At 37.6% G+C, this 15,215-nt stretch overlaps 1 protein-coding gene across 1 annotated transcript in view; it reads right to left on the bottom strand.

The window, feature by feature from the left end:
* LOC129894320 (tripeptidyl-peptidase 2) overlaps positions 1-15,215 on the bottom strand; it is a 49,937-nt gene that overhangs the window by 12,724 nt on the left and 21,998 nt on the right. Inside the window, exons 15-25 of the mRNA XM_055969955.1 lie at positions 15,141-15,199; positions 13,215-13,369; positions 10,797-10,975; positions 9,017-9,129; positions 8,776-8,946; positions 8,036-8,164; positions 7,851-7,951; positions 7,651-7,768; positions 6,714-6,793; positions 5,774-5,846; positions 1-86 (exon numbers count right to left, since the gene is read on the bottom strand). Coding sequence (XP_055825930.1) covers positions 1-86; positions 5,774-5,846; positions 6,714-6,793; positions 7,651-7,768; positions 7,851-7,951; positions 8,036-8,164; positions 8,776-8,946; positions 9,017-9,129; positions 10,797-10,975; positions 13,215-13,369; positions 15,141-15,199 — 1,264 coding nt within the window. The remainder of the gene's footprint in view (positions 87-5,773; positions 5,847-6,713; positions 6,794-7,650; positions 7,769-7,850; positions 7,952-8,035; positions 8,165-8,775; positions 8,947-9,016; positions 9,130-10,796; positions 10,976-13,214; positions 13,370-15,140; positions 15,200-15,215) is intronic.

Genomic DNA, 15,215 nt, shown 5'->3' with positions numbered 1-15,215 from the left:
CCTGGAACTAGATCTGAAGAGTTGAAGGAACCATCACCCGTTAGTGGGCCATCAGGTTGAGAATAAAAGTTCAACCGAACAATGTCCTATACAAAAAACTTAAGCATCAACAAACAAAAACTTTGAAGAGTGTCAAGCAGTATAGACCTAATTAAGTTGCTTCCCCCTCGGGCTTAGTTCAAGTGCAAAGGTTGAGGGACTCGTAACTTAGGTTATAGGTTCAACAATTGCTTGGATGGCAAGCACACCTCACTTCCAACCCAAAGGTTGTGAGTTCGAGTCACCAAGGGAGCAAAAACAATGGGAGCTCCTAGGAGGAGGGGGTTAAAAGAATTTTTTTTTAAAAAAAAAAGGTTCAACAGTTGCATCGCACAAGCTAAGCCTGGTATTTAAGTAGAGAAGGGTAGAGGGGTGGGCCCAGTTGTGGTTGGTCCTAAGAGTTTACCCCAGAAGGATTTCTTGGTCATTTTTAAAATTAAAAAAAGGTATAGACGTAATTAACAATAAAGATGCATCTTCCATAAGCTCCCTAAATTCATGCCAAATACAGAGATCTGCTCAAATAGTTCATTAGCTCATACTTTAATTAGGAGATCATGAATTTCCTTTTGTTGGAAAAATGAAGGAAATAAATAGGCATCACCAAGCCTTAATCCTAAACTAGTTGGAATCAGCACTTGAACCCTCAATATCCATTCCAATCCATTTGAGTTTGCTTCATTTCAATAATTTATTTTTTAGGAAAAACCAGGAGTACCTAAAGTTAGTAACTCTCCACTATTGCCTGCAATGATATACAAACTACATATTCCTATACAACCTATGTCATGTCATACATTGGAGCTATGGTAGACTAAACTTAATCTTAAATATTTGGTATTGACTATGCAGAATAAGTTCTATTCTTCCGTAATTCCACATGGATTGCATGAGATTGTAGATCTTTTCAAATAACTTCCATTTAGATCTACCTCATCCTTTTTAAAATCATTAATCATTGTAGTTACACTTATGGATTGGTGGCATTTTGAGGTCTTTTATCGAGCAATGGCATTAGCGACATGTGAGCTTATATGGCTAAAGCAACTTCTCCAAGAGCTGAGGCATGGATACACCCATCAAATTGGTCTATAACAATCAAGTCAATACACATTACTTAAACCCAGTGTTACATGAAAGAAGGAAGCACATAGAAGTAGGTTATCAAATTATATAACAATCAAGTCAATACATATTGCTTAAATCCAGTGTTCCATGAAAGAAGGAAGCACATAGAAGTAGGTTATCAAACTATTAGACAATAAATTAAATCTAGACACAGATTGTCATTTTATTCGACAAAAGATTAAATCAGAATGCATTATGACAAGTTCTTCAAATCAAATGATCAGGTAACAAAAAAGTTGCTCGGACTCAGGTGTCCGATACAGGTGTAGATTTGGAAGTCGGATTCTTCATGATCTAACTTTAAGATTCAAGGGTATGGATCTCGATACAGATACGGGTGTGGGGATTCAACTAACAATAATTCAAATATCTAAATTATAGAATTATATGTCTAAATTATGAGACATTATGTGAAAATTTTACAAGCTTTTCTTCTTTTTTTTTATAAAAATTGTGGTGTCAGGGTCACCTTTCGCGCACCTCGACTACAACTCACAAGGTATTCTCAGGAAAAAATACTGATCAAGACGAGAATCCCAGATGGTGACATAGGGTAAAGGACTGAATAGAAATTTCTATATGCAAGATACTCCATTTTCTCCCATTTCACCTGAGCTTTAGTTTTGATAGTCCCCAATATCTCCGTTGATTTTGGTCAAAGTACCCAAAATTGATTGACCAAATCCGGTACGGATCCCACACCCACGTCGCGTCAACAAGTTTAGGCAATGAAAGTGAAGAGTCCTAGCAACTTAGGTGATAAGATACTTATTCACGGAGGAAGAAGCGAAGAAAGATAGGAGAAGATTGAGCAGTTTCTTACGGTTATTAGGATTTATTTGGCAGTTCCTTATGGTTACTAGAAGCTTGGTGTGTTTATCCTAAATAGTTATGAAGTAGTTATAGTTAGATATTATATAAATAATAGATTCAGTAATGTGTAGGTATGTTGTAATATCTTTTATATGCAAAAAGATTATTCTAGAGATACGAGATACTTTTGTCTCTCTCTGTAATTTCTCTCTTTCCAATATAAAACCTTTGTTTCTATCACTACCACCATTGTAGTAAAAATTTGTCATGGTTAACACACGAACCAACTCTTCTCACAGCGAACCTATCATGTCAACTCATGATCAGATCAGCCAACAATGGAGCAGCATAATTGGAAGCCATAGACACTTTGGCTGCTGATGTGGCTGCATTAAAAGCGCATAACAAATCAGCAAGGAAAATCTAAAGTTTTATTGGATGAGGGCGAGGTTGATAGCACTTAGAGGCGTCAAGAAACTATTTAGTGTTCGCACATAAATATGGAATTATCGAAGTATGAGGGAGGACATCCTTGAGGTTGGATTCTGAAAGCAAAGAAGTATTTTCAATATTATCAAGCACCTGATGATTGCAAGGTTGATGTGGCTTCAACATCTTTGGAAGGAGATTCATTGGATCTTTTTTGCTTGAATCAATGGTGAAAACACCATTTATTATTGGGATGAGTTGGTGAAAGTTATGCAAGAAAACTACGGACCCAATGAGTTTGAAAATCCAGATGAATAAATGTGCAGTATCCAATAGACTGCATCGATGTTCGAGTATAGAAATAATTGGCAAAACGGCAGCAGGTGTGCAAAATTGGCCAGAACACTCTTTGCTTTGAGTTTTCCCAATGTTGTGAAAGGCGATCGCCTTGTCACCAATGGCGAGAGGCGAGGCGAGGCGAGGCGAGGCGACCCTTCATCACCTTGTAGCTTTGTGGCGAGGCGATCTTCAAAAGGCGACGTCATGGAGACAATGGTGACAAAGGCGAGAGGCGAGAAAAGTGTCACCTTTTGTATTTTCTTAAAAAAGGCGACCAATTTAGGGTTTTAAAAGTTAAAGGGTAATTTTAGGGGTTTTTTTTCTAAATTTGCACAGTTGCACTCTTAGACGTAGACTACGACTCCAACCAGTCGACTCGACTAGTTTTCTCCAGCGAACAACCAGACTTTTCCAATGACTCCAAAGTCTAACCAATACGTATTTCTTCTTTTCTTCTTCTTTTCTTCTTCATGTGTTTCGTTTTCCTTCTTCAGACTTCAGAGTTACTTCTACCTTTCTTTGTTTTTTCCCTCATTGTCTTGACTTTTGTTCTGTTTCTTCATATTCAAGTTCTAGACTTTTAGTATCTACTATCTATTTTCAGTTTTTGAAGTGAAATATTTGTTAATATGTTATTTATATTGAGATTTTGATTATTCATATATGCAAGTAAATATTTTAATTTTTTGGGATTAATTGGCAACGCACTTCAAAAAAGCGAGCGTCTCGCCGCTCGCCTCGCCTTGTGGAGAGGAAGACCCTTGTTGCTTTTCGCTGTCCAAAACACTGAGTTTTCCTTTGAGGGCTAAAAGAAGACCTCCGTGTGGATGTTAGGATTCACAAGTCTTGATCTGTGTATTAGGCAATGAGTTTGGCTTTAGAATATGAAGGAAACAAGGACCAAAGCGATCCAGTAAGGTACTCTCTTGGCCTTCTGTATCACGACCTTCATCAATTGGGACATCCTCTCCAGTGACTCAAGAATCCTTTAATTTTCAATCAGCATGCAAACCATTAACACGCCCTTTTCAACATTCATCGATTCCAAACACTCGCCCACTAAATTCTGAACAACAAATTCGGCAAAAAATAGGCCTATGCTATCGTTGTGGAGACAAGTTTTCCCCCGGTCATCGCTGCAAACCTGGGCATTTAGCAAATTTGGAGTTAATGCACGAGGAGAACAATGTGCAAAGTGTTGACGGTAACCAGAATGAAGACATACTCCCAACTGATTTGGGGAATTCTCCTTTCATTCAATTTTGGGTAAAGAATCTGCTTCAACTTTGAAACTTCAAGGCACTATTTGCGGGAGTAAAGTGTTGATTTTCCCCATGAGGACAAGTCGTCTTTCCAGGAGGCGTCTACTGATAAGCCATGTAACTTCCATACTTATTCAAGGAGGAAGAAGCGAAGAAAGATGAGAGAAGATAATAATCTGCATCTTCTCAAGTTCCTGGAGATTAAACACATGGCAGATTGAACTGTTTATTGCAGTTATTAGGAGTTATATGGCAGTTCCTTATGATTACCAGAAGTTATGTGTCTTCATCCTTAACGGTTATGAAATAGTTATAGTTAGCTATTATATAAACAATAGATCCAGTAATGTGTAGGTATTTTGTAATATCTTTTATATGCAGAATGATTATTCTGGAGATACGAGATACGTGTGTCTCTCTTTGTATTTTCTCTCTTTTATCCAATATAAAATCCATGTTTCTATCATTAGGTTAACAGTATTCTTACAAAATTGCTCTGTAGCTCCAGAAAAGGGTATATTGTCCCAAGTTAAGAGCATATAATATGTAATCTCCAACTTCAGGCGAAGTAAAGAATATAAATGTAAGAAAATGTAAATATAGCAAGTGTACATTCCTTGATACGGAATAGGTTTAAAATCCATGTTATAGTGTAATTAGGAGCAGGAATTGCTTTCTTTTCCTTTTATGCATTACTTGAAAATCTTATTTAAGTCCCAACATGCTTGAGGGAATAATCAAGTAATTCATCCCAAATCTTTTATTTATTTACCCACAAGAAGACCAATTTTGAATAGGTTCATGATAACCTGCATAACCCTAGGAATGGTGAGGAAGCTCTCTTGCAGTTGTGTGCTGAGTTACCCTGACGGATGAGCAAAACCACCTCAATTTTTTGTTTCCCCGATTCAATCTCACTATCCCATTCCAGGTGTGACAGCATGTCAGATGTCTTACCTTGAGAGCTACCCAAGCTCGCCACCCAGCTATAACTGAAATACCTTAATCCTACCCAATACCCTACAGGGATTGCAATCAGTTGCCTCAAATCCATACAGACTAAATCCCAATTACCTGACTGCCAGCTGAACCTCCTAAAACAATAAAAACTTTAGAAGATGATGAGATAATTATTACTACAATTGTTGTTCAAAAGCTCAAGGAGAGGATCAAAATATATTCTTCTACATTTACTTTTTTGTATAACCTAAGTCTACTCCTCTAACTTAATAAAGCTTTCGGTACATACCTAATTATTTTCCCATCATAAAGAACCAAACGCGTTTACTCTAACGAGAATAAACAGTATCAAAGGTAAATAGAAAATGTATGTAAATGTACAGTAGCAGGTCTCCTGATTGAACCAGAAACCCTACATGAGCACCCAGAACCCTTTTATTCCTAATTCACCCCAAACCCCCACAGGATCAACGAGTACCTTATTGGTTAAAACCCATTAGAAACTTCCTTTCCATAATCATCCTTTGGCCTAGTTAAGGCGGGTGTTAAGAGAGTATTAGAAAGTCAAGATGTACTTTGGCTGGTCTACTTACTTGACTGCTGCGGGGAAATACAAGAACTTTCAAAAGCATGTCAAATCTCATGACTTTAAACATGTAATATCAAACATGTAAAGAAGGATAGCAACTACACAACGGAAAGGACCAATGCATCAAATAAAAGGAGATGTCTGCCTGCATTTCTCAACTATTGATTAGTTCAGACTGAACAAATTTTGATCTGTAAAGAGTATAGCAGTGTACCTTTTCCTCCAATTTTCTTTCAATGAATAACACCAGTTGCTTCATCTTCTCTAGGTACTGTACATTGTCATGCCTGAACCACAGATATTACGAGCTGGTGAAGACCATATTTTGTTATATTCAAGCTAGCCATATCATTGAAGCCTTCCACATTGAGACACCAATTTTCAAACTTAAAGTAAGAATTTTCTTTTCCCAGTTCCCACATTCAACCATAATAGGGCTATGATCAGAAATCACTCTAGGTAGTTTTAAAAGCTTCTTCCGTTTATTATTTGTTTTACTAGTTAGTCATGAGTGGTTTAATGGGCACACTTTGAACAGCAGCGGCTAACAGGTACAAGCCTTAGTTGAGGTGCCAAAATGAAAACTGACCACAAGTTTAAGGCCATCTATGCATTTGGCCTTTAAATTTTATCATCAGATTATCATAAGATTCTATTCTCTTCTTTCTTTTCTCTCAGTCCTTGGTACAGACTCAAGTAACTTTTGCCCACCCGTAGATGGCCAAACCAGAAATAAGAAGTGAAATATACTGATGCTGTGATATCCGAAGACAAGTAACAGCTAGAGGTGTTAGACACAATACACATGATATATGCCCATGTGTGACAAAACAGCTCACCTCTTCTAACACACTAATTCTAGCATTCCAATACTAATGCTCAACTTTCTCACATATCCAAGGGTATTTAAAAAATCCTAGCTATAAACCAAATACAAGCCACCTCTCTTAATACCATATGTTTTATTTTACTTGCTAGTATAGAGATGCAACTTCTATGGTCTAAAACTCAAGCCCAGACAACCTCATGTCCCAGGGTCAAAATGAGGAAGAACCTTCGGCAATGAGTTATATTTAAGTAAAGAGATGCATGAGGAAAATAATCTGCACAATCTCGCAGCACATCAAATAAAGAATGTTGGAGAATTCACATACCTCAGATATAGATGTACAGTATATTCACCCTTCGGAAGTTTGGCGGAATCTGGATAAACATCACCCTTAGCATGCACACGCTACAGAATGAAAGGAAAGGATAGCAAGTGAAAATAGTCAGATTACATGTATATGATGATCAAAATACTCAAATTATAAATAAAAAAATACCCAGCTTCATGATTACAATGAAACAAGTGAAATAATCTAACATTGATAACAACAACAACATACCCAGTGAAATCCCACAAGTAGGGTCTGGGTAGGGTTGGGTAGGGTAGAGTGTACGCAGACCTTACCACTTGTTGAGTTAAACAAAATGCACAGTGTGTTACATTTGTGGTTTTAATTTTTTTCAAATCATGCATACTTCCAAAAAAAAACAATGTATCAACTATTACGCAAATATAGAAGATTATGCTTTTCAAAGAATCCGCTTTATGAAGAATAGTAAGGCTGTAAACTAGGTTCTCTGAATGAAGTACTCCATTTCTTTCTAGAAGTAGCTCAATTTTACACCAAGCTTTCTTGTCATCCTTCACCAACGATGTTTTTAGCTTTCTTAGGCTATCTGGACCAATTGGTTCAGATATTTCCAGTTTTCGCTTCAGGGAAGCTCAATCGCATTATGTAGCTACATTTAAACATTGGAAGGAAATCTCCTTCCATTATTGATGAATTCCTTCTGAAATATTTCAGGTACTATTTTTTGTACACATACAAGCACAGAAGATCTGCTGATATACGCCATTCACACAAAATATTAACAGATCTTAACCCTGTTACAACCCACATCTTTCTCAATAGGTAGTAACGAAATCAAATTTTCCTTTCTTTCTTGAGATACTCTTTTGTGTGTGTGTGTTGTGGGGGTGGGGGGTATACCTCAAGCCTAATCTATGGAATGCTTCCATATCAAAGAAAATCGACTCTATACCTTATTCACATCAGATATCATATAAAACTGAGACTCAAATTTGTTATCATAGATCCGATTGTTTAGTAAGGGAATCTGAGGCTTCAGTTCCGCATCATCCTCCAGTTTGAATTTGTAACTGTAGACAGAAGAGCTGGAAATGATTATTATTCAAAATGTAATCAAGCATCGTATAACTAGTTCCAAGATGTCAAACCCACGTTAATGTAAGAGCCAGAATCTGTTTTCCTGAGGGTAATTTGTCCCGATCTGCTGAAAGCGCATGCAGTTTGCAATCAATTGGACGATACGGAACTCTTATCTGAAAGAGATCACGTAAGCATTTCACCCTTCTGAGGAAGTCAATCAGAGTGGCTAACATTAAAAGTTAAAGAAACAATTTGACCTTGTTGAGAACTGCAGAAGGGACAAGTTTTTCAGTTGACAGAAGAGCTTCAGCATCAATCCTCACAGGTGCTTCGCTTCCATCAAGAACTACTTCCTCTTTGCTGATGTTTATACCACGGAACACGAGCTGAGAATTTCAACCAAAGATCCAAGCAAAGGCATCACTGTCTTATTTGTCTCCCAATATATTTAAGCAGCAAAGCATAACATTCTTCCAAGCACTTGTTCTCTTCCAGCAACTCCAGAGGACTGGGTTGTCCAGAAGGGGGTTGGAAATTTTACTCATAAAAACATAATTACCATGTTGTCCAGGAGGGGGGTTGCTGGGTTGAAACATAATTACCATGTTAAGAAGAAAGTGCTTAGTTTGCTGCGCATCTATGCTATCCTTCTTAATGGACAAGGCAACAAGTAAGAATTCAGCCTTCTGGATAATACAAGAAAATTTGATTTGCTCTCATCCGCTTTGCTACATATAAGATGCATGACTAGGGAATTCATTGAACTCCAAAATAAAAAGGAGGGTGTGAACAACTTCAATTGTTCAGAAAACCTCTCATCTTAAAATTGGAAGTGTTCAGTACAAGAAAAAAAAATCAAAACGGATAAGGCAAAAAGAAGAAAAGAACAACAGCATGCCTCCTATTAAGATCCTTTCGTCATTGAAATTAAATCATCCAGAACAGAAATATAAATATAAGAGTCAATTTCAGTTATGTTGTACTCGAAAATAACTACCTCAAAATCAACAACAGTGGCTTCGTGACTGCCTATGCCGCTGGACCAAAATTGGGCTATTGCTAGTTCCATTGTCTGACCACCCTCCACTCGAAACGCAAAGCTTTTGGATGAAGGTGATGAAAATGTGGCCACACTTTCCCACTTAATGGGTCTTTGCAATGGGGAGAGCTGTATACGAGCACATGAATTGAGGTAACTTTTACATCAGAACAACACAATAAATCACGAGATAATTTACCTGAACAGTATCTATGAAGAATCTTCTAGCAGTATCAAACCCATATGTCCTCATGGTGGCCTCCACCCAGGTAGCACCAAATGGTACCTCAATAAATCTCCTTTCAATTTGGCCTGAACACAAGTGTACATGCAAAAATGTTGACAATAACAAAGCAATCAAAGGAAGAACATGCAACATCTACCTTAAAATGATTTTAAGCAAACAATGTGAAGCTTTTGTTCGTGTCATTTGATTTTTTGGCTTAAACCCTAACTCATTCACGTGGGGAATCTATACCCTGCTAAAATTTCTGCCACATTTTTTCCAACTTTTTCCTTTGGGTTCTTAACCCCAAATCCTCACCTGTTTACAACACATTATTGCAGTCGATTTGAAGGAATAGATTCTCACCGAGAATCTGGTCCAGATCATGCTAACACTATATCATCAGATTTTTATATCATCTGTGACGAAGTGCATCATGGAAATTACAGATTACCTGATTTTCCATGGTTTGCAGCTAAAGCTATCATCAGCAACATAGATAATTTTATGAACTGTTCAATTTGTCTGAACATTATTAATTCGATTGTCATTTTTCAGTAATGCATCTATTGCATCCTACTGCAGACCATTCAAATTGAGTAAACTAACTACGAACTATTGAAAGAAGGATGCACATTTGCTTAGGAAGAGAAACTCTAGAGAACTGGCAGGACTATTTCTTCATGCAACTTAGAAGACAAGGCAATCTTCTATCAGCACCAAACCTTCAACAGAAGACAAGGCAATCTTCTATCAGCACCAACACTTCCAAGAAATATAATCAAGAACAGTTTTAACATTATTAGCAACACTAGAAATATAATTCTTCTCTCTCTTCCCCCATTCCTCCACTACTGATCCTCCCTCTTTCTCACGCGCACACACCAAAATATGTAAGTGCAATCTAGTCTACACCCACCACTTAAACACAGCCCCGGTAGTTGTTTCTCCAAACTTCAGCTGTACAAAGTTAAAATCCATGATTCTAAACTAGTTCCAGTTCGGTAAAGATAATCCAAATCTAAAAGGCATGACATTTCCAATTAGAAAGAGATAAAAGTGGACTGGCACTTCGTTTTGGTACACACAATTATATGAGGGCATGCAACCTGTTGGCTCCAGTGCTTTGGTTTAGTGGTAAGAGCACAGGGTTTGGTATGTTGATTAGGCACACATTACAGGTTCAAACCCTGCCACAAACAAAAGCTTGGCATTTAAGTAGAGAAGAATATCGGGACGGGCTCATTATCCACCGACTTTTGAACCATGTGTCACTGGCACTCAGGAATTTTCATTTACCAAGAAAGTGGGGTAGAGAGAAGGAACGCAACCTGTTGACCAAAATACATGCCGCCAAGTGGACATTCCCCTAGGAGTCGTATAAACTCATTAACAAGCACAAGAGCTTTATGACGAACTTCTTTTAAAATACAAAAATGAACTTCAAACTTAAGTGGTGGATGGCAACAAATCAGTTGGGGCAACATATAGTTCACTAGGAAATCAAGCGAAAAATAAACTAATAAATAAAACTATGCTCTTCTCTCTGTGTTTTCTGCTCTCTCAAAGACATGATGTTTCCAATTATAAAGGGATAAAAATGGATTGGTACTTACAACAGGATGCAACAAAGAATATTGATCCATAAGACCAAGCAGACACCACCCTACTTGTAATTCGGACTATCACAGAAGAGATATGGAAGAGATACAGAGAACAAATTGCACTAATAAATTAGCACTATGATAATCACCTGGTACAAATGAAATTCCTTGGAAGGAAATTAGAGGGGGTCTACTCGTTACAATAGAGGGCTTTGTTATAGTCACTGGAATTCTGAAAAGTGGTCCTCGCCATGGTGCTTTGCTGTCTATGCCATATACTTCATAATAATGCAAGCCATCACTTAAATTGGTGGGGTCCACAACTATGCTGGAAGAATGTAGAAAAATATGTAAGTTTTTTCCCATATTGTACACCAATATAATCATTAATCTCTTTCTTGTTCTGTCTATAACCAGAATCATATCATGAGTTTAGATAAAAATCATGTTAATGATTTGTTAAATCGACACAAATCATATATAGTCTATGTAAAGGGAAATCGGACCTGTGGTAAATGGCAATAGCCATGACTTACTAGAAGAATTCATGAACTACATAACACTCACATCCTAAAGTAATAGAATAAATTATCACTATATCTACCATCCAAATAAGACACCTACATGACTGGTTCCAGTGACATATTTGGACTTCACCTCATATTAACTGGCAAAGAACAAGATGTTTGTGCCAGAATAAGCTCTACAAATATGTGGAGGAGAATAAGATACCAAGCTAGCCCTTCACAAAGTAAGCCTACTACTGAAACTGGTCACCAAAAACTTTGGTTAAGCTCAAAATTCAAATCTGATTTGAGGCGTATAAATTATCGTCACTGAATTTCCTCTCCATAAACAAAGATTGATAGATACCAGAATATGTGAGAAGTGGATCAGGAACCGCAACATCTGAACTGAAATTATCATAGGTAAATGGATTTGACTGTCAAAGTTGGGGAAGGAATTGATATCTACTCAAGCCAGTCATTTAACGACTGCCTTGGCACTGGCAGCAACATCCAGTGTGCCAAAGCAAAGACAACCAGCCAAAGAAGCTTTTTTGTTGCCTTAAAATTTATCATCTACACGAACCCAAAGAAAAATTGGTGATGACATAAACCCAGTTTGAATATCCAAAACTACATAGGTGAAAACAGGAATGGCATAAATATAGAACATAAGACAAGTGGTCCCCAATTTCTCCTTAGCACTTCCATGTGCACATGCAACACCAACTAATGTATGTTGAGGTTTCTTTTTCTCAAGATTTCAACAATGAGAACCCTCTTCAATCAAGCGAAAAAGCACACTAGCTCTCGATATCCATTCTAACAAATAAGAGAACTTTGCGCCTTCGATTCATACTTATGGCAAAAGTATTTCATCCAGAATTGTTTTGTTCATGATCTCATCCCATCTCCTAAGCATCCTGCTTCCAAGCATCCCTTGATTTGTCACTGTGATCTGATCTTCTGCTTGTAAGTAGCTCTTTCATCTCTTCGTGCTGTAAATTACTTCCAAATGGATTCTTGTTTGTTTCTTGTATACTTGAGCAATTGTTAGTTTACTTTTAGCAATAGATACTTTAAAAAATGGCTCTAGAGATATTGAAAACATTTAGGAAGACATTGAGGAGGATTTCATCCCAACACCACATATTCCTGCCAAAAACTAATATTTGCCCCGTTTCCTGCTCTGCTGAACTACTTCCATCGTTATGCTCTTCCATAAACCACGTCCATAAGAAGATGTGATTAATTCTTCCCGCCACTCCCTTCTAAGATTCCTAGATTTTTGCCTGTGCTTTCCATATTATATTGGGGATGTTATTACCTTCCAACTTATCAGTGTGAGACCTTTTTGCCTCATCCTTTGGGTTGACAAGAAATTCCTTTGAAGTCTCTCCACTACTTCAGCAACACTTGCAGGAGAGGGCATAGGAGAGCATAAGAAGTGGACTCAAGGTTGGATTTCCTATTACATACTCAATTGACACCAAAGAACAACAAAAACATACCCAGTATAATCCCACAACACTCACAATTGACACCATTGTGTGGAAGACTAACGGAATGACGTTACCTGCTCGCTCTAAAGGAGTTCCTGTGGTTATATGACATCAACTAGTTTTGAGGTTGGCTGATTAGGATAAAATAGTTTAAGGTCCTGCAGAGCAATCTATTTATTCATTTGTGCACCATTTTTTCAGTGTTGAAAGGCCATAACTATGACTTGCTGCAACTATAGAGTATAACTCCCCCTCTTACAAACTTTGCTTTTTAAAGTAGTAGCACATTGCTTAAAATATAAAGATGTTTCCAGCACTTTCCTTGGAATAACCAGCAGGCAAGCAATCTGGAAAAAAACCCACCCATCATTGAGGTAGAGCCAGAAATCTTGTTGATCGCCCGCTAATACCCAAATTTGTGCATTTTGCAATTCAAAAGTAGTTATGAAAGGTCAGACATTCAGAGAGCTCAAAATAGACAGAGGAATTGGAAAAAATAAGAAAATAACATGATTTATATTTAATCATCAAATCAGAACAGTAAGGAGAGCTAAGTAACCTGAAGCTGCGCCCATTATGGGTGAGAAGGAGGTAGTCAGGAGCTCTCACTACTGCCTCTCCAGTAGAATGCAACTCAATGCACTCTTCGAAAGGAACCAATTGGTTTAAATTATTTGCGTCTTCATGGAACTTCGGTGCAATTTCCACTGTCCACTGAGGAAAGAGTGTTATCAGCCTTTGAGGGGTAGCAATATAATTTTAAAAAATCATGATCGACTAAATAACATTTGCACCAAATGTCCTTTCAGCTGCTTTGTCTTTGAAACGGATATGAGCCTCTTCTTTTCTGCATCAATTTACTTCACATCGTACAGAGAAGTAGCTCAAACCATTTTCAATAATTTCATGTGTTCCAAAATCGAAATCGACAGGATCACTATCCCCATTGGATTCTACATTTCTCCATCACACGCAATATGGTTTTATTCTGAAAACATACACTAAAAGGAGGTACAGACTCACAGCAAGATGACTAGTTACATAGTAATAAAACCATACAAACGCATCAAAGTTGACTGCCTTGACATTAAAAAAGAATATCTCAAAACAGATTATATTATTTGGCTTTGCCTCACTCCACCTGAAACACCAAAAACCTAACTCCATTCAAAGCCCAGGTATCCACTAAATCAACTTGCAAACCTTTCATCCAGTCTGTTGATCTTTTAAAGCTTAAGGCGTACATAGATGCCCCCAAAGAGGTAAACAGGTTTCTCCAGTGGCCACTCTAATCTAGTTCTTTTCTTTTCTTTGAGCGCAGTAGAGTATTAAAAATGGCAACTTAAAATAAGAATTCTAGCCTGGATGTGGAAGAACTGGGAGGATCGCAGCAAAAAGAAGAATGGATCACAGTCTGTTTTATCAGTGAAGTAATGCTGAAGTGGATAGCCTGTGTAGAATTGTATCAACTTGTATGTATGGCAATGGCAAGGGGAAATGATAGCAATAGACTGCTGTTTATGTGGGGAAAACTTGTAGGCTCCAGGTATTTCTAGGACAACGACAAACAAAGAGACGGTGGCCCAAGGCATTTGTGAAGCGTGTGTCGGAGTTTGAAGCTTAGGCACATGAATGAGAAGGAAAAGAATTTTGACAGCCAACTGTCGCAATCACATCTACTGAGTTCTAATCTTGATTTCTCTAATTTTAGATCTCATTTACAAGCGAATGCCATCGTTAAAGGTTCCAATAGAAAGAAGGACGAGAGTCAGTTGGGGGTAACTCAGTCCACCCAAGGGGATTGAAGCATGAGGTTAACAACTTAGATATCCCAGGTTTGACTCCCAGCAACAACATTTGGTATGAGCTCAATGGGTTAACTTGGTAACTTGCTAATGAGCTGGACAGGTTACCTCGTGAATCTGACGAGGTGCATGAACTGACTGGCTCGGGCGGCACCATTGAAATTAATTTAAAGAAAAAACTCTAAATGGTGTGGTCTTCTGTCTAATTTTTGGGGTTATCTTCAACTACTATACAACAACAACAACTTAGCCTCAGTCCCAAGCAAGCTGAGTTGAGGGCTTGAGGCTATATGAATCCCAACTTCTTCATTTAAGCTCATTTCAAATCATCATCATACTAAATAAAATAAAAGTGAAAAATAAGTTATATATATTTAAAAAAAAGTTATCTAATATTAGAACTATTATACATTTTTTTAAAGGAATACACCAAAAAAGGGTAGTAGAGGAAGCCTTACTAATTAAACATTAAATCTTATCTAAACTAACTTGCCCCAGGATACTCAGAGACACCAAAGATACCAAATGAATACTGTTGAACCTTCACAACAGATCATTGTCACGCCATAAATTATTCAGCCTGCATACAACACAACTATACCTCGACTCCAAACTTTTGGTGTCAGCTATATGAAACTTTAGCATGCTTGAACAAAGAAAATTTAGAGGACTAATCTCACCTCTGTAGATTGGTGACAATATAAAGGCTCCCGAAGATAGATGCCTCGAGACGTAGCAGCTGCAAAAATAGCATT

This window comes from Solanum dulcamara, chromosome 7, assembly GCF_947179165.1.
Source record: "Solanum dulcamara chromosome 7, daSolDulc1.2, whole genome shotgun sequence".
Taxonomy (NCBI): Eukaryota; Viridiplantae; Streptophyta; class Magnoliopsida; order Solanales; family Solanaceae; genus Solanum; species Solanum dulcamara.
This window is presented reverse-complemented; position numbering and strand designations above follow the sequence as displayed.